This window comes from Salvelinus sp. IW2-2015, linkage group LG4q.1:29 (assembly GCF_002910315.2).
Source record: "Salvelinus sp. IW2-2015 linkage group LG4q.1:29, ASM291031v2, whole genome shotgun sequence".
Classification (NCBI taxonomy): Eukaryota; Metazoa; Chordata; class Actinopteri; order Salmoniformes; family Salmonidae; genus Salvelinus; species Salvelinus sp. IW2-2015.
The window spans coordinates 17,427,557-17,451,784 of record NC_036842.1 but is presented as its reverse complement, the minus strand read 5'-3'; the positions used below and the strand labels follow the sequence as shown (position 1 = coordinate 17,451,784).

The 24,228-nt window shown below is 44.2% G+C and overlaps 2 protein-coding genes across 2 annotated transcripts; both read left to right on the top strand.

Annotated features, from left to right (window-relative positions):
• Positions 1-196: 196 nt before the first annotated feature.
• On the top strand, positions 197-7,865 carry LOC111961573 (uncharacterized). Its single transcript, XM_023983954.2, has 4 exons — positions 197-372; positions 4,670-4,849; positions 5,127-5,288; positions 5,800-7,865. Exons 2-4 carry the CDS (start codon positions 4,672-4,674, stop codon positions 6,252-6,254), a joined length of 795 nt encoding a protein of 264 aa, XP_023839722.1. The 5' UTR covers positions 197-372; positions 4,670-4,671; the 3' UTR covers positions 6,255-7,865.
• Positions 7,866-14,421: 6,556 nt separating this feature from the next.
• Positions 14,422-23,320, top strand: LOC111961572 (leucine zipper putative tumor suppressor 3-like). Its single transcript, XM_070443265.1, is given in 8 exon segments — positions 14,422-14,490; positions 14,581-14,856; positions 14,858-14,902; positions 15,520-16,125; positions 18,426-18,554; positions 18,908-19,099; positions 19,374-19,604; positions 20,040-23,320. Coding segments are annotated over 8 exon segments (2,376 nt in total). The 3' UTR covers positions 20,868-23,320.
• Positions 23,321-24,228: the final 908 nt, after the last annotated feature.

Sequence of the window (24,228 nt, the reverse complement as noted above, 5' to 3'; positions counted from 1 at the left end):
TAAACCAATTTATCCTTTAAAAATATGATTTTACACCTAACCTTAGCAGTGTCGTTAGCTTTATGCCTAACCGTAATCTTAAATGAAGACCAAAAGGCACATGATTGTTTTCAGGAAGTTTTACGATATAGCCTTTGTGGCTGTGGTAACTAGTGACAACATTGCACTCGTGCTTGTAATTTCCGGTCATCCCGGAAGACTGTCTACGAGCCAGCGTTAGCCAAATGAAAGTTAGATAATTCCGTGCTTTGAATTGGCTTTAGATTATGTCGGCTCAGAAAAAACATATATTTAGCCACACCCGTGAGGCATTTATATACATTTAAAGAAATAGATTGTATGTAAGTGGATTTCCTTGTTTTCGTAGCTCTGGTAAGTAACACTAGCCTAGCTATTTCCGAAAGAACAAGCTTGTGCAGAGTTATTATTGTGCGCGTGGATCTGAAATAGCAAGCGCATGCTAGCTAGCCTGCTTTAGTTACTTTATTGACAACTGATTCTCTTGAGTTAATTCAGGACACGAGATAGGTTGTACATGTGAAATTTCGCAATGCCTGACTACACACCCTTCAGAAAGTATTCATACCCCTTGATTTATTCCTTATTTTGTTGTGTTACAGCCTGAATAAAACATCTTATTCAATAGATTTTCCCTCATCCATCTGGACACAATACCCAATAGTGACAAAGTGAAAACATGTTTTTAGATTTATTTTTATTTTTATTGAACATGTCTAATTTACATAAGTATTCACACCCCTGAGTCAGTAATTTGTAGAGGCACCTTTGGCAGCGATTACAGCTGTGAGTTTCCATAGGTAAATCTTACATTTTCCACACCTGGATTGTGCATAATTTGTGCATAATTGTTTTCAAAGTTCTTCAAGCTCTGTCAAATTGGTTGTTGATCATTGCTAGACAACCATTTTCAGGTCTTGACATAGATTTTCAAGTAGATTTAAGTCAAAACTGTAATTTGGCCACTCAGAAACATTCACTGTCTTCTTGGTTAGCAACTCCAGTGTAGATTTAAAAAAAAATATTTCACCTTTATTTAACCAGGTAGGCTAGTTGAGAACAAGTTCTCATTTGCAACTGCGACCTGGCCAAGATAAAGCATAGCAATTTGACACATACAACAACACAGAGTTACACATGGAATAAAGAAAACATACAGTCAATAATACAGTAGAAAAATAAGTCTATATACAATGTGAGCAAATGAGGTGAGATAAGGGAGGTAAAGGCAAAAAAAAGGCCATGATGGCAAGTAAAACACTGGAATGGTAGATTTTCAGTGGAAGAATGTGCAAAGTAGAAATAGAAATAATGGGGTGCAAAGGAGCAAAATAAATACAGTAGGGGAAGAGGTAGTTGTTTGGGCTAAATTATAGATGGGCTATGTACAGGTGCAGTAATCTGTGAGCTGCTCTGACAGCTGGTGCTTAAAGCTAGTGAGGGAGATAAGTGTTTCCAGCTTCAGAGATTTTTGCAGTTCGTTCCAGTCATTGGCAGCAGAACTGGAAGGAAAGACGACCAAAGGAGGAATTGGCTTTGGGGGTGACCAGTGAGATATACCTGCTGGAGCGTGTGCTGCTATGGTGACCAGTGAGCTGAGATAAGGCGGGGCTTTACCTAGCAGAGACTTGTAGATAACTTGTAGCCAGTGGGTTTGGCGACGAGTATGAAGCGAGGGCCAACCAACGAGAGCGTACAGGTTGCAATGGTGGGTAGTGTATGGGGCTTTGGTGACAAAAGGGATGGCACTGTGATAGACTGCATCCAGTTTGTTGAGTAGAGTGTTGGAGGCTATTTTATAGATGACATCACCGAAGTCGAGGATCGGTAGGATGGTCAGTTTTACGAGGGTATGTTTGGCAGCATGAGTGAAGGATGCTTTGTTGCGATATAGGAGGCCGATTCTAGATTTAATTTTGGATTGGAGATGCTTAATGTGAGTCTGGAAGGAGAGTTTACAGTATAACCAGACACCTAGGTATTTGTAGTTGTCCACGTATTCTAAGTCCGAGCCGTCCAGAGTAGTGATGCTGGACGGGCGAGCAGGTGCGGGCAGTGATCGGTTGAATAGCATGCATTTAGTTTTACTTGCGTTTAAGAGCAGTTGGAGGCCACGGAAGGAGAGTTGTATGGCATTGAAGCTCGTCTACAGCTTACACAGTGTCCAAAGAGGGGCCAGAAGTATACAGAATGGTGTCGTCTGCGTAGAGGTGTATCAGAGAATCACCAGCAGCAAGAGCAACATCATTGATGTATACAGAGAAGAGAGTCGGCCCGAGGATTGAACCCTGTGGCACCCCCATAGAGACTGCCAGAGGTCCGGACAACAGGCCCTCCGATTTGACACACTGAACTCTATCAGAGAAGTAGTTGGTAAACCAAGCGAGGCAATCATTTGAGAAACCAAGGCTGTCGAGTCTGCCAATAAGAATGTGGTGATTGACAGAGTCGAAAGCCTTGGCCAGGTCGATGAAGACGGCTGCGCAGTAATGTCTCTTATCGATGGCGGTTATGATGTCGTTTAGGACCTTGCGCGTGGCTGAGGTGCACCCATGACCAGCTCTGAAACCAGATTGCATAGCGGAGAAGGTACGGTGGGATTCGAAATGGTCGGTAGTCTGACAGGTAGCACCGGACGTGCTACCTGTCCCAGACCTGCTGTTTTCAACTCTCTGGAGACCGCAGGAGCGGTAGAGATACTCTTAATGATCGGCTATGAAAAGCCAACTGACATTTACTCCTGAGGTGCTGACTTGCTACACCCTCGATAACTACTGTGATTATTATTATTTGACCTGTCTCTTATACACATCTAGATGTGTATAAGACACCGCTCATAGCCTGGTTCCTCTCTAGGTTTCTTCCTAGGTTTTGGCCTTTCAAGGGAGTTTTTCCTAGCCACCGTGCTTCTACACCTGCATTGCTTGCTGTTTGGGGTTTTAGGCTGGGTTTCTGTACAGCACTTCGAGATATTAGCTGATGTACGAAGGTCTATATAAAATAAACTTGATTTGATTTGTTAACTTGGCAGATTTGGCCATGTGTTTTAGATTATTGTCCTGCTGAAAGGTGAATTAATCTCGCATTGTCTGGTGGTCAAGTCAGCTTTCCAGGTTTTCCTCTAGGATGTTTGTTGCCTGTGCTTCACTCCATTCTGTTTCTTTTTTAACCTGAAAAACTCGTCAGTCCTTAACGATTACAATCATACCCATAACATAACACAGCCTTCAAGATGCTTGAAAACAATACTTTGGAGAGTGGTACTCAGTAATTTGTTGTATTGCATTTGCCCCGTAACATAACACTTTGTATTCAGGACAAAAAGTGAATTGCTTTGCCACATTTTTTGCAGTATTACTTTAGTGCCTTGTTGCAAACAGGATGCATGTTTTGGAATATTTTTTATTCTGTACAAGCTTCCTTCTTTTCCCTCTGTAAATTAGGTTACTATTGTTTAGTAACTACAATGTTGTTGAGCCACCCTCAGTTTTCTCCTATCACAGCTATTAAACTCTGTAACTGTTTGGCCTCATGGTGAAATCCCTGAGTGTTTTCTCTCCTCTCCGGCAACTGAGTTAGAAAGGATGCCTGTATCTTTGTAGTGTAAAGTGTATTGAATGGGATATTGAATGTCTGCTTTTTTCCCCTACCCATCTTCCAATAGGTTTCCTTCTTTGCGAGGCATTGGTAAACCTCCTTTGTCTTTGTGGTTGAATCTGTATTTGAAATTCACAGGTCAACTGGGGGACTTTACAATTATCTGTATGTGTGTGGTACAGAGATGAGGTAGTCATCTCATGCTTTTACTCCTGAACTTATTTAGGCTTTCCATAATAAAGTGGTTGAATACTTATTGACTCAAGACATTTCAGCTTTTCATTTTTAATACGTTTGTAAAAATGTCTAACATCATTTGACTTTGACATTATGGGGAATTGTGTGTAGGCCAGTGACAAAAATCTACAATTTAAATTCAGGCTGTAACACAATCAAATTTGGAAAAAGTCAAGGGGTCTGAATACTTTCTGATGGCACTTTAACTTGCTTTTCAGACAATATGCTGAACAATACACAATTCATTTGTCGCATGACTTTTGTTTTTATTTGTGGCACTTGGTTATCCCTAGCCAAGTAAAACTCAACTCCACGATGTTGATGTGAAGTACATTGTAGAGTTGAGTTTTACTTGGCTAGGTTATCCCTTAGCAGCAAGTAGCTAGCTAGTCTACATTTTCATCTTATAGTGGGTTAGTGCTAGTCTAGCTGCTGGTAAGTGAAGGGTTAAGTGACAGATGCCTTAATAATACCGAACCATTCCACAGATCTCTCACTTCCTCATTTCAAGTTTCCCAACTTCAGGTTTACAGTGTCAATGTTCTTACAACCTGCAACAGCATTCTGTGCTGCATCGTTATTTTTTGCATAAACTCTTCTTACTTCTTAGTTGTACATCCATTGAAGTCATATTATTACAGCTAACCATACACATGATTTGTCTGAAACAGTAAGAAAATCTAGTAAAACAGTCTAGTAAAACACCTTGCCTAAATGGTGACATTACATCTATGTATTTGGCAACTTTTGCAAATTCTCTGAGCAACAGTTGACTACAAATTGTTATGGATGGGGCTACATCGTGTCTCCCTTCCAGCCATGACTCTGAGCATGTCTCCGGCTGCGGTTTGCCAGTGCTTTACTTTGGTGTCCCTGTGCACGTCCATCGCTGACCCCAACTGGATCCAGGTCAGGAACAGTACTGACCCCGGAGGCAAACAAATCATCTATGGAGTGGCCTTCACACTGCACGCTGCCCAGAACCTCACTGACACAGGTAGGGAAGGGCAAGGCTGGACCGTCAAAGAAGAGATTGGTTGACATTTGTCTTCTATCTCTGCTACCACACAATCGTCATTTGTTTTGACAATGTAGAGTTCACATTTTCTACAGTTTAACTGCACCCACATATGTCTGGTTAAAGGCCTATGTACTGTACTCGTCCGTATTTCCATGTTTGTGATCTTAAACGTATTTACTTTCTGCTTATGCAGAAGCCTGGGAGTGTGGTGTGTGGAGTTGACTGAGAGTACGTGTGTGTTCCCTTCCTCTAGGTCCTCTGGGTGGTGTTAACGGCTGGGGGATGTGGCTGCTCTATGCCCTGGCGGCTCTGTGCTACACTGCTGTCCTGCTCTCCAGCTCCTCCTTCTTATTGGACTTCTTGGGGACTGGGATGTCCCACCCTCGACTGGTGGTGTCACTCCACATCTCCACTGGTAACCTAACCTTTCTCCCTTTGTCTATCTCTCTCACTTTTCTTATTCTCTCTTTCTCGTTCGGTCTCAATTGCTGCCAATGTTTTTCTCTGTCTGTTTGTGTCTCTTTCTGAGGGCTTTATCACTATACTGTCATTTTTTTATTTTTTTTAATGTTTAGTTATTTAGCAGACACTCTTCTCCACAGCGACTTACAGGAGCAATTAGGGTTATGTGCTTTGCTCAAGGGCACATCTGCATATTTTTTATCTAGTCGGCTCAGGGATTTGAACCAGCAACCTTTCAGTTACTGGCCCAACGCTCTTAACCGCTAGTCATAATTTGAAGAAGAATATACTCTCACAGGTCTCATAAAATATTAAGTGTCATAAAATGACATGAGTCATGTTTGCTGAGCCATGTTGATTTACATCACTCTGCAGTTCTTTCTGGGATTAATTAGTTTATCATCCTCTCGCTCTCTTTCTCCCTTTCCCTCCATGTCTCTTTTTCTCCCTTCCACTCTCCCCAGTCGTTTTCCTAATGTCCGTGCTGGGAGTGTGTGGGGCTTGCCTGTACGTCATCAGCGGCAACCTTCAGGAGGGCAAATTTGGGCTACTGTGGGACTGGGTAGGGGGCTGGTCCTGGCCCGGGTCTGGGTCTTGGTCTCCTAGGCCTGGCACCAGAAGCCAAGGAGGGACAGCGGGGATGCAGGCTTACCCAGGGGAGAGCTTCTACATTGCCATGCTGGGCCTACTTTTTTCCTGCCTGGCTCCTGTGATCAGCCTGAGTTGCCCGGGGCACCCCACCTCCACCCAGAGTGACTACACAGCCGTGGTGGAAGGGGACGACAGTGACACAGAGCCCCTCACCCCCAGGGAGCAGGGAGTGGGGCAGTCTGACGGAGACAACAGGGGGGAGGAGTGGGCAGGAGAGGTGTTCCCTGAACTGAATCAGGTGGAGGTGGGTGGAGGTGGAGACTGCTAAAGGGGGTTCTGTTTATATGTGTAGCCCAAAAGGTGAACTGTGGTTTGGTTCTCTACTAGAATGCGAACCAGGATCACACATGGCCTGTAACAGACTTTATTAGACAGCAGTGCTGGCCTCTTCCCTGGTCATGTTTTGGTTCCTTTTAATACTTCACTGGACCGAGATAGTAGAATCCTGTCAGGAGCCAAAAAAGAGATCAGATACGTTTCCGAATGTTCTCGTAATGTTTGTCTGCCTAAAAACTTCCCTCTCGGGTCAGTGTGTGTACAGTTGAACAACATAAATAAAAAGAATAACATTATCTTTCCCTTGTGGGAGTTTAGGCCCAGAGTCTCCAACTTCACTTGACCAAGGTCAAGAGTTATTTTGCTTGCTGTGATGGTTGAAAAAGTGTGCCACATGTTTAAGCTATTTCTGTCGGTGTGACCAGGGCAAGAGTGTTATACAAATTATATGCTCTTTTCAATATAGTTGAACACGTGGCGTCACTTGCATGAAGGGATAGTAAACTCATCAATGGGAACAAGCTGTGCCCCTTTTCCCATTACTGCAAAATAACCACTGGGGTATGTTCAGGATCAGCGAATGGTTTCAAACAGTTCAAAACCAGAAAATATGTTCAATTGAGCATAAGTTGAAATATAGCCCATGTTTGTACAATCACCTATTCTCCTCTTCTAGTTATAAAAATCCCTACAAGACGGTTTTTTAAAATTATTTTTGCAGGGTTTCTAACCTATGCATTATCTTAACCCCTTTGCACAATCTTTCATAGTGACACTTGAAGTTTCCCAAATGGAGGTCAGAAATCCAATAGATTATTCATAGATTTACCTGAAGTGTACTGAAACTAGAGTTTCCTTTGAGAAATTAAATTTAAAAAGCCCATTTGGCTATTATTGCCACTGTAGCTTTTATCACTTTTAATTGATGCACTATTTATTAATGCATGGATGTTTACTACTATAGGAAGAATTGAGTGTGGATATGACGGCTTGCCTTTCCACAACAGGTAGTGTAAATACATGGCACTTGCCTTTATATGACTTGATATACTAATGATATTAAAATATGATGTATTGAATATTTTATGTATTCAAATGTTTCTGGTTTCATAAAATGTCGACACTGCTATTTGTCACTAGATAATACATATCACTGTGAAAATATATTCCAGTTTGTTATCTTTAGATGGTTACATTACAGCACAAACCACTCTATAAAGCAGGGTTATCCTGCTTGAAGGCAACCAATAAAACAAGCTCCTTGATGGTGTTTGGTTGCAGATGATGGTAGGACCATGGATATTGGCTAATTAATTAAGATAGCTAAGAGCCTGCCTAGAATCAGGTTTTCCTTACCCACTTGTTTCCTGCACACAGATTAAGCCTAATCCTGTATTGGGAAACATGTTCAATCGAGATTCTCTTTTTATTTCAAGACTATGCTTAATCTGTGTCCGGGAAACTATTCCTCAATCTCTTCCTCAGGTACATAGGAAGACATTCCTTCTCTTATTCCAGGGTCACAGTCCCATCTCTATGAATCAGACTGTTCATTGTGATTGTTTGTGGTGTTATTTATTAATTAAACTGTTTTTGTGTTTAAGTGAAATGTGTGAATGCATTTTCTTCCTGTTCCAGAACAGAAGTGTCCAGTTCCTCTTATTCCCACTCATCTGTTTGTGTTGATATCTCATCTCTGACACTACAGCTTTATTTCCAACCAACATCATCAGGACATGATCTTAATCCAAAACCATGAGATTATCTAACACATTATTTTGCTTGCTGGTACGCAAATGACCAGGTATTAACTTAGAAATTACATGGTTAAATGATAATTACCCAGTAATAATCTACAGAATGAATTACTTGTTGTTTTTTTTCTTTGCGATTCATTTAAACAAGCCCCCGCAATAGGTACCATTTGGTAATAGGTTATGAAATTGTGTGAATTATATCAAAGTACCTAACGCCATACTAATTTCCTACACTGGTGGTAACAGTACCATAAAATCAATTGCTACCCAAATGCACCTTGTGGGAACATCTTGGCATCAAATGAGACATCGAGTAGGGGTCTAGGGATTTTGTCTTAAACCAAATTTAAATCTGAACCCTGTCTGTTGTATAGAGTAAGTATCCTGGGGTATATGTGACTATATAGGGACTGATGACCTTCTCTCCTCTTCATGGACAGTCAGGTGGCTCTAAATATACCTCAACACGGTCCCACATGTCTTTCTGAATGCATAGGCAGGTTTTAGGGTTAGCCAAGCAGAAGGACTCTATGTGAACATGATGTCCCCTCTGTTAAGCAATGACTTCAGCAGATAAACCACTCATTGGTAAATAGAAATAATCCGTTTCTTTCCCCTCCCTCCATCTTTCCCTCTACTCTGTCACATGAGTCCAGCCCCTTCTCCAATTGGACAGAAACCATTGCCATAGTAACCTTGACAAATTGTTGATGTCGCCAGTGAATTTTTGAATGGAGAGGGAAAATGCAGGGTATTTGAGGATATTTTAGTGGTGGTGTTGCGGTCATGGGTGAGTGAGTGGGATCCTGTGTGTACACCACACACGCATGCAGGTACCTGTGTGGACTTGCTAGCACTGGTTTACTGTACAAAAATATACGGGAAGTTACAGATTTTCATGTAGATAATTTGAAATGTGGTGCCTTTCCAAAACATGTATTTATTTTGTAACCCTAATATTCACATTTTTGCGAGGTAAATCGGACATATTTTCAACAAAGCGCGTGTGTGTTTGCGCACGCGTGTACTTTATGGAGGCGGATGGAGGGAGTGAGAGGATGCTATTGGTAGCTCAGAGGGGCTGGGACGCGGTGAGAATTACTACAGTTCATTTCCACATGGAGGAGTGGAACGAGGGATGAGGAGAGAACCGACAGGGACGAGCCTACTAGTGGAGCGCATCAGAAGAGAACCGACAGGGACGAGCCTACTAGTGGAGCTGTGAGATTGCTCTTTGTATACCTTCTTCCACTCCCTCAGTTTTCCTCTGACTCTCCTATTCTCCCCCTAAGTGACATTCAGCTATGGCGGCTCAGAAATTAAAAAAGAGGAGAGGAGAGAAAGAACACTGGCGTTATTAAAGATGGATGTCAGATCCTGTTTCACTTGCGTACTTGAATGCTGTGTAGCCTATCTGGTCCTGTGTTATGTTTATGTGTAGTAGGTCAGTACAGCATGAAATGTGAATACATTTGTGTTTTAAATGTCCAGAGTGGGTGTGGATCACCATGCACCTGGCGACAACGGTCATATTTGCCTTAGTGCGTGTGTATGTACCATGTAAGTATTAATTGTTTTCTCTGCCAACCTGGCTCAGAGAGTGTCTATGTGTGTTTTTTAGTCTCTTGACAGTCTTGTGTATCCCTCTACGACTGGCAAAGCGAGTTGCGTGCGTGCGTGCGTGTGAATTGTGTTCGAGTGGCTTGTGTCCAGTTCTGTGTTAGTGTGAAGGACCATGGCTGTTTTCTAATCGTGTTGACGGGGTTATGTGTAGAAGAGTGGTTGTAGTAGGTATGATTGTGCACACAGTGGAGTGTGTATGAAGAAGGCATTATGAGTGGGAATCGAGTCACACATTTCTTGACATTGGATCCTGATTTACTCCAAATAAAACCTGCAACTCTCGTATGCAATGAACGGATAGATGTGTTCTGCATGGAAAGTATGGTGTAATGTTTTTATATCCCTATAAAGGCCTATGTGTGTGAGCTCCGTGATTTTGAACGCCATACATGTATTTGATTTTGGTAAACCCAGTCAGTTTTAGGAAATAGGACAGAGTCCTATGTCATACTTATTCTTCTACTCATCTCTCTCTCTCTTATCCTTATTTTTGTCGTTGGAGTGGTCATTTTAGGCAGATGTCTTCTTGTCAACTTTATCTCTTATGGGAGATGGTGTCTGTTGGCTTTATGACCAGCACCAAATATTCCATTCCAGACAAGTTAACAGTTCGGTTCAGCTCCTGCTACAGCTTCAACATTGTCTGTTTCTCTTTCGCTCTGCCCTCTTTCCCTGCTCTATGCTCTCTCTCGTCTCTTTCTGCAATCTGTCTCTGTCTCTCTCTCGATTAGTCCTGAGTGAGGCTGATTTCAGGCTCCAGTTCCTCACCTACACAGCCAGCTCTGCTTTCTCTGCCCCTGGGAACTGGGCATCATGTTTGCCCAAGGCCTCGCTTGCCGTTGGTACTAAGAACTGAAGTCCGAGCTACACACACACACTCAACCTATCCGGTCATGTGTCATTCAGTTGTGCAGTACTCGAAGGAATAAATATAGAATATAATGTGCAGATGCATACATAGTGATAGAAACAGAGAGACATGTTGTAGGATTGGCAGGGGTCCCCATTTTCCGGCAGTTGCATACGTATTCTGTATGGAACAGAATCAATACATTGTGTGCTATTCTAAGGTGGAGGAAGAATTCACACCTTTGTGTGGGCGCAGGCGCGGGTCTGGGAAGGGGGCGGTGCTGTGCTCTATCAGAAGGGGCGGGGCGGAGGTGGGTGTGTGACACAGCTGATACACGCATCCTCTCGCTGTCTCCATCACCCGATATCCGCTACGGGCAACAGCGGTTGCAGTCTCCCCCCGACCAGAGCCACACGAGTAGGCTATAGGCCTACTGCCACTCCAACGTCCCTATCTGCGAACCCCGAATCGGACAGCTCGCCGAGGAGCAGTGGGGCGACGTAATTCGGCTTCATTCGGCGTTGTCTGTGCTGCTTCTGCCGCTAATAGTAAGTGCGGAGCTGTTCTCGGCTATGAAGTGATGGAGCCGAGCGCTCTTTCATTTCCATAGAGAAATACGCGCACCTAGTAAGGGACGCAGCGCGGCGTACAATCACACCTGCGTTTTTCTATATTTATCGTCACTCACCGCATTGCCAATCCATTATCCTGCCGCTTTCCATGTTGGATTTGGGGTGATTCAAAGGTTGTTGTGGCAGAGAGATAAGTGGAGAGAGCGAGATGGAGAGAGAGAGAGACCGTGTTTTTTAATATTGCTCATTAGATTGAAAGTAAAGATGCGAATCGGTGAGGCGCAAGCGGGAGGTTGTGCGCGAGGGTTGTAGCGGATGCTGATGTTTTCTCGAGCTCGCTCCTTTCCGATTCCCCCCACGGAGAGAGAGCTGCGAGTGGAGTAGAGCGCTTTGCGTGACCCACACACGCATTATCTATTGCGTGAATGAAAAGAAAAACGGATCGAATAGATCATGCTAATTATCTCGTTCTTATTGCCTTTAGTGGCTGGGTTAGGTCTTTTTCACTGGTATGGAGAAGCGAGTAACATTTCACCATTGTGCTCTAGCATTGCCGCGTCAGCTGACAGCCTATGCACATCACTGTGGTGATGAGGAGGTTGTTGTAGCGGCTGCAAAAATAATGGAGATGATTTTGAATACATGGAGTTTAAATGGACAGACCAAGAGCAAATGGCCTACAGTAGAATTTAGACCAACCTTGGTACTTAAAAGGAATAGATTGCATGGACGTGCAATAGGCTGATTTGTAGACCTACATCACTACCAAACATATATGTAGCAAATACTGTATTATTGACATGATATAAAGCTTATTATGAGGATATGTATGGACTAGAAATGTGAGCTAGCATGTCAGTTTTAATATGCTGGTAATGACAAGGGAGCTCTGATAAAATAGGCCTATTATTTAATATTCTCTACAGTGCAGTGGTTACCTCTGTACCCAATGTGACTGCTCTGCGGGACTTCTACGCCTGGCCTATTTGAGGCCTTGAATGAAGTGTGTGTAGTGGGATAGCAGCGGTCACCGTTTGGGGGGCAGTTTGTTTGCATTTGAGGTGTATATAGGGGTCTATATATGGACAATGTAGTGAAAATATGGGGAGAAAATGTATTACTGGTGTGTAGACTACACCTATTAATCTAGGAATTATCTCATACTGCATGTCAACACAGGAGATTAGATTGAGAAGACTCCCTTAATGAGAGGGAGTGTGTATGTGTGAGAATGATGGGGGAGCGCGCACCAGAGAGAGTGCCTGCCTGTGTGTGCGCGCTCTCTATTTGAAGCATGGAGCCGATGATGTAATGCCTAGGAGTGTGTAACTGTGGCAGTGAGGCGAGTGTAGGCACGTGCCACAGCTCAGCCAACACTGGAACAGGGCCCTCTGCTGGCCCGAGGCAGTATCGTACCGTATGCCGTTTTGGACACAGCACCTCATCCTAAGGATTCAGTACTCCCCTGTTCACATCCCAATCTGTTCCCATGTCCTACCTGAGATGGAATGTCAATACTCACCTTATTATAGCAAAGTAACATAGAAGCATAGTAGCTTCATGTGCACAGGCTTGGCTTCAGGCATGAAGAGACAATGGGGAGAGACAATGGAGAGAGAGAGAATTCACACCAAGGTTTGACTGCATCTTTGCTCAGATAGGAGTAGTAAGCTACACTTGGTACAATGGACTATAAATTCACATATTACCTTTAGGTCAATGTTCAATCAGAGATAGATATTCTAGTGAGTAATCAGATAGTGCTCCCTGTGGGTGTGGTTCAGTGACAGGGATATAATACAAATATGGATAGTGTTCCTTATTGCACTCAGTGATACATACACGGACATGATGTACTGTCTTTATATGCACAAAACTGTGCATGGCCTTATTTGCAATGAAGTATTGACGATTGTCTCCCATGTTTTTCCTTCCATTAGAGGTTTGATAAAGAAGATGGGTTTTTGTCATTATCATTGGCACAGGGGGAACAACTGTGTGTGTGAGTGTGTGTATGTGTCAGAAGGCAAGGGGTTAACATGCAAATATACCAGGTGTGCAAAAGACCTGCTCTGCTAACCAATCACAAAGTAGAGTGTGAGATGGTGAGAGAAAGGAACAAGACAAGAAGGTTGTGTGAGCAGAGAGCAGAGTAACCTTTCCTTCTATGGTTGTATATTCAGGATCTGTAATTGAGGTACAATCTGTTAATGTAGAATGTAGTTAATATTTTTTATGATTTGATTGAACTTGATAATCATTTGCATTGACTAGGCTATTTGTTAGCCCTTTAATATCAACAGTTTTTACATTTTATATCAGATGTGCTTTCATTATTGTTGCATATGTGAATTTTGATATGATGTGGAATGAGGAGTAACCATATAAGGGGAAGCATACTGAAATAAGTACTCTAATTCATACTTTAATCATACATTCAATGTACTTATTTTTGTTTAAAAAAATTATACATCATATTTGAATGCTCAAGAAATCTCAATTAGTGTCAAAGTAACCTTGTTCTTAAAAGAGTTTGAATCGCCTAAATAGCTTTTGCAGGGTGTATAGTATGACTCCTATCTCAGAGAGACAGAAGGAGAGGAGGGAACAGGGAATTGGGAACTCATTGCTATGGTGAGGGGGGAGAGCACGGGTGGAGAGAAGTAAGAAGGGGGCGAAAGGATGACCTCACCCACTGTATCAATGTCCCGGGGGGGGGGGGCGGTGTTCAGTCAGTATTACATTGCATGAGAAAATGGCAGTGCTGACGTATAGGCCTATGGCACTTTTAGCTTAGTGCATAGATATGAATCAAGTCATATCCTACAATATAGTATGTCTCACTCTATAGATCATGTGTGTATGGTCACTAAATAAATCTGTGTGTGTCTACTTTACATTATGTCAACCCCTTTACTCTCTTCCTTATGTCGTCTATAGTTATAAGTAATTCTGTTACTTACAGTGTACCTTACTCCTAATGAACCCTTTCCTCCCCTCTCTCCCCTGTCCCTGTCTCTGTGTGTCCTGCAGTGTGTGTTGGCAGGTGCTGCCTCCCTGCCCTCCATCATAGCGCGTGTGGAGCACGGGGTGCTGAGTGAGGGGGGGCGCCCCCAGGGCATGGGCAGTGTGGCAGCGGGGAATCCTCCTCGACCACCACCACCTCTGGTCAGCAGCAACAGCAGCAGGAGATCGCCATGCGGAGCGTGGGCACCGCACCACCCAGCAGAACAGCCTGCCTCGCGCCCCCCCACACCCCCCTCTTCCTCCACCTCCACTCCACCCACAGGGGCAGGAGCTTGGAAGATAGGAGTTACAGTATCGAGAGGTCCTCTCAGCAACCTCCTCCCCTGACCCATGCTAAGGGGACTACGGCGGACGAACGCAGCTTTGCCACCGTCGAGAACTCTTCTACTTACTACGGCAGTAAGCGTCCTCTGCCGCTCTGCGAGGGACAGAGAGAGAGAGAGGCCCCGTCCATAACAACGGCAACAGACATGTCTCCAATGGCAATAGGGGCATCCCAATGGAGCCGAGCGCAGCGGCGGGGGTAACAGTGAGAGGCAGGTGGCCAATGCAGTGTTTCTGAATGGAGGCGGGCGGCGTGATGGGCGGGACCAGAGGGATGGGCGGGACCAGAGGGATGGGCGTGATGGGGGTAGAGAGGTACCAAGAGGGGCGGTGAGTTTGGATATTTGTGGGAACAATGTGCTGAACAATGATAAGAACAGTAGCCAACAGCTGGCTCAGTACAAGGAGGCGGCCAGCGCAGCCAAGCTGGATAACCATAACAACCCCCAACATCCTCCCCATCTCTGGGAAGATGGAACAGGTTCAGGTGGGTCACTGTTGTGTGTGTGTGTGTGTGTGTGTGTGTGTGTGTGTGTGTGTGTGTGTGTGTGTGTGTGTGTGTGTGTGTGTGTGTGTGTGTGTGTGTGTGTGTCCAAATACAGGCTGTAGGTTGAGTATGAGGGTTCATGTTGAAAGTGTGTGTTGTGTGTTTTGTACATACAGGCATGTGTATGTTATGGTGCAGGCAATAAAAAACTGTCGTAAATTCATGTACTGTACTTTGTTACCTACCGGCTGTAAATCAGTGTTGTTCATTTATGACAGGGAGTTGTTTACATGAAATATGATCTCCTCTCCTGTCAACTCCTCCATGCACTGTAATAACATTAGCCTTAGCTATTACTGTCTGGTACATGTATATCTACATATAGTTTGTGTACTGGTATATTAATAAACTATAGTAAATAAGATGAATCCCCCTTGTAATCAGGGAATTTAAGATCACAAATTCACATTTAGCTTCAGTATGCTGGTTGTTTAAGTAATTATACATATAGCAGCATATTCATAATCCCTGTAAACCAAATTGTCAGATAACGTATGTTGTACAATCCTTGCATTATATTTCACCACCAATACCATTTGCCTTCCTCCCCCATCCAGAGCAACGAAGGATTGGTCCGCCCGTCGGCCTTTAAGCCTGTGGTACCCAAGAGCTTCCACTCCATGCAGAATCTGGTGTGTCCCCCCCAAACCGGAGGAGTGGGCCACAGCGCCGGAGGAGGGTCTGGAGGTGGTGGGGGTCCCAGTGTAACAGGACCCCTCAGAGACACAGACAGCCCTGGCAGCCGGGGTGGAGGTACCAGAGGCGGAGGAGGGGGCGGCAGCAGGGGCGGAGGCCAGGGGAGCCTGTCCGACTCAGGGAGGAATTCTCTGACCAGCCTGCCCACCTATGCTGGCTCGGGCTACGGGCCTCCGCCTGTCCTGGGGCCCCTGAGTGCCTCTACCAGCCACATCAACCACCTGGGGGCCACGGGGGCCCCGGAGAAGTTGGACAAGCCTGGTGGCATTAGCGGTAGCGGCGGTAATAGTGGATACCAGAACGGACTGAGCGCCTCGGATAGTGGTCGCTCTTCCTCCGGGAAGAGCTCCTTGTCCTATCAGAGGCTCAGCCACCTGAGTGACGCCCCCGCGCCGCTCCGCCCCTCTCCCTCCTCCGATGACGTCATCCAGGACCTGGAGGACCGGCTATGGGAGAGAGAGCAAGAGGTGAGGAGAGCGAGGGAGATGAGGAAAGAAAGAGGGAGGGATGAAAAGGGAGAGGATGGATACTACTGGGGGGTATCCATCCTCTCCCTCTACCTGGATACTAAATGGGAACAAATTATCACAACTATAGCACAGTGAATACAGTTATTTTATATACACTCCCATCCATATGTATTTTTGAGAGTGAAGCAAAACTCTCACATTTGGTTCTATACACCACCATTTTGTATTTGAGATAAAATGTTTCATATGAGGTGACAGTACGGAATTCAGCTTTTGAGGGTATTTTCTTACATTTCTGTTTTACTGTTTAGAAATGAATGCACTTTATTTATCTAGCCTTCCCATTTAAGTAAATCATAAGTATTTGGATAAATTCACTTCAAGTGTATTAAAGTATTCAAAAGTTTAGTATTTGGTCCCATATTCCTTGCACTCAATGACTACATCAAGCTTGTGACCCACAAACTCGTTACATGTATTTGCAGTTTGTTTCGGTTGTGTTTCGGGATTGTATTTCGCGCAATAGGAAATGGATGGTGAATAATGTATTGTGTCATTTTGGAGTCACTTTGATTGTGAGTAAGAATAGATGTTTCTGAACACTTCTACATTAATGTGGATGCTAACATGATTATTGATAATCATGAATGAATCGTGAAAAATGAGGCTAGAGGCTCAAAGATCATATCCGCCAAAAAATGCTAACCTCCCCTGTTATTGGTAATGGGGGCTATTCCACGCCAGCATGGCCCGAAAACATTTTTGGTATCTCAGATTGTTCTGGCAATTCTCACATAAAAACTTTATTGGGAGGAAGGATGTTTAACATGCTTTTTACATTTGTATCACAAACCATTTTTGAGAAAATCTTTATGAAAGTGCAAATTTTCGGCTCTTTTTATACCTAAACAGTGCCTTCAGAAAGTATTCACACCCATTGATGGACTTTTTCCACATTTTGTTGAATTACAAAGTTGGATTCAAATGGATTTAATTGTCAATTTTTTTGTCACCGATCTACACAAAATACTCTAAGTGGAAGAACAATTCTAACATTTGCAAAAAAATTATATAATATATAAAACACTATAATATATCTTGATTAGATAAGTATTCAACCCCCTGAGTCAATACATGTTAGAATCATATTTGGCAGAAATTACAGCTGTATGTGAGAATTGCCAGAACAATCTGAGACACCAAACATATTTTTGGGCTATGCTGGCATCGCCCAATGTTGAGAGGTAGCATGTTTTGTTGTAGCCTCTAATGATGGCATTATCAGGATTAATTAGAAGTGTTCAGAAAACATCTTTCACTTAGAAAGAAAATGACTCAAGTCACCATTCTGTTCCAATTGAGCAAAATATAACACAACTAAAACAAACTGCAAATGTATCCAACGAGTGACGAGCTTGATGTAGTCATTGCGTGCTACGAATATGGGATAAAATACTAAACTTTTGACTACCTTAATACACTTCAAGTTAATTTGTCCAAATACTTTTCCAAATTACTTCCTCAAATGGGGGGTACTAGATACAAGTGCTTTCATTTCTAAACTGTAAAATGTATGTAAATTCCCTTGAATAAAAGGTGACATTCTGTACTGTCGCCTCATATAAAACATTTGATCTCAAATCTAAAATGCTGGAGTAGTATAGAGCCAAATGTACAATTTTAGAGTCACTGTCCAAGTACATATGGAGAGGAGTGTAATCACAAACATCTGTTATTTGAGGAGTTTGCATGACCTGTAGAAGGCATGGGTAACTGTACCAGTGATTTTACTGTGTACATAATACTGTCTATGGCTTAAGAATAAACCGTTAAAACCATTGGGTGTGCCTGAAACTCTCTGAGTGGACAACTGTATTCTTATTAGCTGATGGTCAAGTAGGTAAGATACGTTAGGCCTTGGGTCTGAAATAGTAGTGCAAGGTATTCAAGTACTGAGGGTTTTGGAAGTAGCGATATGTGATATTGGAGTGGTACACATTGGTGGCAGTTTGTCGGTGAAGTGTGTTACCCTCATATAATGCAATACAAGGAGACATAGTGGAACACCTAAAATGCTATCAATTGATATTCAACATTCATTGGTATTGCATATGAGAAGTACAAAGAAATATGAAAGACTAGTGGGGCAGTAACTGGTCCTCATTCACTTACCTTGGTAATGGATGTCAGCCATTTTGTGAAATAACCATCAACACCTCCTGCAGTGGATGGAAATATGAGCAGCTCACAATACATGTTAATTACACCCGAGTTCCCTTCCTCCTCCCCTCCGCAAGGTTCTCCACATGCGCCGTAACCTGGACCAGAGCGAGGCGGCCATCGTCCAGGTGTTTGAGGAGAAGCAGCGCGTGTGGGAGCGCCAGATGGACGAGCTGCGGCAGAACTATGCCTCACGCCTGCAGCAGGTGACCACACAACTACAATAGATAGATATTAGAATTGCAGAATATACTGTATCTTACAAGTATAGAATGGCTCCTCAGTTCACAGATTGTGGGGTGGTAGGCTATACCCAATATCATATAGCACAATAGCATTAGCCATGGCTGCATGGAAAAACACAGAGAAAAGGCAAATAATGAGCTTAAAGGAGCAGTTTACAGATGCAGAGTAAAGTTCTGTGCAAAGAGATGATTTAATCACTGCTCTCTAATTTTATTCCAAATGGTACACACAATATGGTTTCCACCGGTATACCCACTGCCGAATGTTGATTTGAATGGGGAATGTCCATTCTACTAAAAGTATTTCTACCCAGGTGACGCGTCGCGCCCAGCGCTCCCAGAGTGCCTTGCAGGCCCAGATCAGCCGTCTGTCGCTGGATAAGCGGCGCCTACAGGAGGAGATGGCTGCACTGCTGGCCCAGAAGGAGGAGCTGGAGAGGAAGTGCCTGGACTACAGGAAGGAGCAGGCTGACATTCTGCCCCGCCTGGAGGAGACCAAGTGGGAGGTGAGATAGGGGGGTGGGACTACCTGGGGTTAAGGGGGTGGTGTGTGTGGCTGGGTGTGGGATACGAGGGAGATGAGTGAGGGCCCAGCATAACATCTACTAGATGTCCATGCCAAAAAAGGACAAAAGGGCAGTACTTTCTAAAACCAATGATCAAATATGCAATAGCTGTCCTATACTGTACATGCATATCCATTAGACAGAGAAATGCTTGTTGATCTCTATTTCCACCATCTTCATACCTTTCATCCCCCCTCCCCGTCCTCCCCTCAAGGTGTGTCAGAAGGCGGGGGAGATCTCCCTGCTGAAGCAGCAGCTGAGGGAGAGCCAGGCGGAGGTGACCCAGCGGGCGGGGGAGATGGTGGCCCTGCGGGGCCAGCTGAAGGAGGTCAATGCACAGCTGAGGGACCGGGAGGAGGCCATGCTGGGCCTCAAGGACTCTTACAGCACCAAGAGCCTGGAGCTGGAGCGCTGCGAAGGGGAGCTGCAGAGGACGCTGACCGAGGTAGACAGACCTGAAACACTAGCTACAATTTGTAGAGTTGTTCTGCTCTGTGCACCAAACGTTTTGCGCTCTTGGGTCAGTCACATGCATACAGATACAGGCATTCGCATACACTTTGAAAGACACAAATAATACTTGCACGCACGCACACACACACACACACACACGCACGCGAACAAAAAAAAGTGTGTTGGGGACCAAGTAATTGATTCCCATTTTCCCTTAAACACAAAATCGAACTCCTAACTGTAACCATAAACCTAACCCCTAAGCCTAAAATTGCCTTTTCCATTGTGAGGACCGGCAAAATGTCCCCACTTCTCAGAATGTTCCTTATTATACTATCCTTGTGAGGACTTCAAGTGAATTAACCCTCACTTCCTCTTCCTTTAACTACTGATTGACCCTCCTGCTCCCCTCCCTGTGTCTCTCCAGGTTTCTCTGCTGAGGGACAAGCTGGGCATGTTTGAGGCTGAGGTGGTGGGGCTGAAGCGGGCTCTAGGTGAGCTCAGTGCGAGGGATAGGGCTATCGAGGCTAGGGGTGGCGGAGGAAGCAGGGAAGCATCCAGGACCAGAGGGGGGCTTTCCTCCCCACACAGCCCACCTGAGGGCTCTGCCTTCTCCTACCCAGCCCTGCCTCCACCCCCTGTACCTCCCCCAGATGCCATACTGAGTTTGCAGAGCGATGAAGCTAAAGTTCAGCGCCAGGAGGCCCACCAGCGCCAGGAGGCCCACCAGCGCCAGGAGGCCCACCAGCTTCAAGAGGCTCAATTGCGGCAGGAAATCCACCAGCAGCGCCAGGAGGCCCACCAGCAGTGGGAGGAAGCGGGGGATCTGCGTCGGCAGCTGGAGCGCCTCCAAGGCGAGCTGCGTCTCGAGCGGCAGCAGCGCGAGCGGCAGGCCCTCACTTTCAAGAAGGAGCGCCACGTGTGGATGGACGAGAAGGAGCGTGTGCTCAAGTACCAGGCCCAGCTGCAGCTCAGCTATGTGGAGACCCTGCAGAAGAACCAGGCCCTGGAGCTCCGCGTGGGCCAGCTGGGCTCCAAGCTCACCTCCACCAACACCACCCCCTTGCCCACCTCACCACCCCGACAGTCCCTGGCCCCCATCCCCCTGCCTGCCCCCGTCACCCCCCTACCCTCCCTCTCTCTCTCCCCACCTCCCCTCGCCGAGGACAAGAATCTCCCCCCCGCCCTCCACCAGCTGGCCCCCCCCTGGCCGGTGCCCACCCGTCTGGAGAGGATAGAGTCCACAGAGATCTAGATTCTATTTGCTGTAGATATATGGCCCTCCAGAACACTGCCGATCAGTTAAATTCAGCTTATACAAACGTTTACAATAATTAAACCATACCACATAGCACCTGTATCAATAGCATTAATTTGGTACAGTCCTAAATGGTTATACTACTCACTGCTACCCCGGGGCGGTCCTAGGACACACTGCACTATGAATGGTGGACAGAGGCATGGAGGACCAATGGGAAAGGGGGAGAAAAATAACAGTTTAGACTGTGGTATTCAAAGCCGCTCTTCAAGCCCACTTGTATACAGGTTTTTAGATCTATTGATCTGCTGTCCACAATATGAGGCAATCAAATTAACATTTAGGTTGGGGTGAAGATTGGAGTCAAGAGTAACACACTACTGGAAAAGCTATTGTTACATTGTCGTTAGCATGATATTTATATATCATAAAGAGCAAGACAGTGTGTGGGTGAAAGGATTTGAAATACAAAACCTGTAGAATCTATTTAAATCAAGCCCAATACTACTACAGTTAACAAATAATGTAAAAGTATAGACAAGGGAATTATCCTGCAGATTTAGTCTAGGACATCATAATAACTGATGTATGACAGAGTTTGAATAAAACACCGTTTTACCAACCTATATACAAAAAGGGGCTTGAAGGACAACATTGAACACTACTGTTGTGTCAGATTTGAGGCATGACTGTTGGGCATGTGTGGTTATGGTATGCCATGTGCAACTGGTCCAAGGCCAGATCTTCTGCTTAATTCACATGGTTAAATCAAAATCCAATCAAAGTTTATTGGTCATGTACACAGATTAGAATAATCTGTTAACATTAGGAACGAGGTAAAGACAGCTATGATTCAGGTAAACGGGGAGATCCATCCACACAGCCTCCCCCTGTGGCTTTATGTGTGCTATAAGAACACACCACCACACAAATCACTAAGGAAACACAACCAAAAGGTTAGGATACAGAAGCCGTTTTTAAGGGATGTGAGATGTGTTTTTCAGGAGTGTATTGCATTGTATCATGGTAAGGGGGGGACTGGTGAGAGGCGTGCTTGGTTGAGATATGGAAATGAGGCTTCAGAACCCTAAGGGGCAGGATTGCATGACAGGATCAGTTGTATAAAACAATCGGAGATCTCCAAATATTTGATGGAACTGCAGCTGTGAATGATTAACGGCACATTGCTGGGTTTAAAAGCCTTTGTTTCCTACCTCTCCAGTGATGCTGTACATGTATGTTTCTCTGTGCTGTCAGTAGCTGCAGTGACTGAGGATGGCCACCATGTGGCGACAACTGACACAGAATGGCTTGATCAATCCCAGGATGACCTCTTTTTTTCCCATTTTTTTTTCTTCATTTTTCTTCCTTTCGAAACTATGTAGGCGACAGCCAAAAGCAGTTTGTAATTTGTTGACGTTCTAGATGCTTTTGGTCTCTATTGATATTTCTTAAAGTGACAGAAAAGGACATGTTAGTGATTAGGTAATGGGCGAGTTTGTTTTGCATGGCAAGGTTGGTCAATGAAGCTGCTTATCTGAGCAAAGTGTCTATTTAAGATCACTAGCAGCAGGTTGTAGCTGAGCCAGCAGACTTGGTGTTAGATACTCATGGTGAGATTCAGACTTTATAGGAAGAGTAATGCATTTTAGGAATTATTCTTTGAGACAATGGAGTTTTATGTGGTGTACTTGTTTGAACAGGACCCACCATTATTTGAAAAAACTATGTATATGTCAATATATACTACCTTTATAGATATCTAGATTATATTTGGCTGTATGGGACATTTTACAATATATGAAACTATTCTAAACATTATAGTGTGTACAGTATATGTTGACATATATTTTTTAATGGGTCTGGGCAATTTAGAGAATGCCTTTGTGAAGTGAGGAGTGAAAGGAGTGAGGACTTAAAGAAAGAATGAATGTTAGAGGACTGGTTTATATGAGGATGGTGTAAGTATAGAGGGATGGAGGCCCACATACCCTCTGTCTTGGGGCAACATTTGCTGCTATGTACTTCTGTTGTGTCCTGCTGTGTTCTTGGTAGAGACAGAAAGTCAGTGTACTTGGATGTAAATATKATTTATTTATTATGTGTACATATATATTCAAATATATCAAGCTATTGCGTGTGAATACTTTAAGAGGATTATTGTGAATTAATGAGACAGACATTTCTGCTTWAWTTTTTTTTACTATATCAATATAAATATATAAATATATACATATATTAKATCTTTTTAATTTTGATCTACTACATGTTACAGTACAACTAAAGCGAACATTCAAAAACCATTGTCTGTTTCTTTTTATTGTTGTTTCATCTCTTGCAATGTCTTAAAAGACAAAATGCTGCCAAGTTTTTTTGTGTGTTATTTCTTATTTTGTGTTACTGAAAAATGGCTTGAAGAAAGCAAATCTTAGCAAATCTTAATTTAATTAATAAAGACGTGATTAAATAATCATGAATAACTCCTTTTTGGCCTACAGAGTGTACACAKATCCACTACGACTATTATGACTTTCAGTTTTAAACATGTTGCAGTAGCTAATTTCTTATTAGAAATACAATTGGCCAATCATGTTCAATAATTAGGATTATTTGGATACAGTTGATCAATCATATCCAAGATGGCGTAGCAGTCAGACGTCTTTGTCCTGTCCCTTGTAAATATCTTTTTACATCTTTTTCTTAAACCTCAACTTCTAAATACTCACCTGCAACCCGCCTCACCCAATGTGCCATGGATCAGCTTTTTTCTAAAGTATTTATATTTACTTCGGATCTGGAATCCCTCAACTGATGCTAGCCAGCTACCTACCAGCTATCAGTTAGCAAACCATTCCTAGCGGTCATCAGCTAACCTTTAGCTCGGAAAGCTCTCGCCAGTAAGAAACAACGTGACTCAAACCAGAGCATAACGGACCTAATTCTCTCCATATCCCCGGATTCCTACCGCAAACTCGGAACATTTTCATCTGGATCTTCGCAACTGGCTAACCACAATCCCGGGTGACCACTCCTGGCTAGCGTTTCCATCCCGGAGCAAGCACCAGTTAGCCTGAAGCTAGCCCGGCCAGGGCTCCTGTGCTACCACCGAAGCCCACTCCTGGGCTACAATATCCGTACCCCTTCTACTGCCGGTACGGGGCACGGAACCCCGCCGATCCTCTACGACTGGAATACCGACATAATCTGCCCGAGGACTCCAACAGGCCCCTCAGGCGCTACGCCCGCTGAAGGCCCATTCTGCTGGCCTGCTAGCTACCTAGAGCTACCTGGAACCCTACTAATTCCACGACTGGTCTATCGACGTCAGCGCACAATGAGGCAAAAACAGACTTACCCC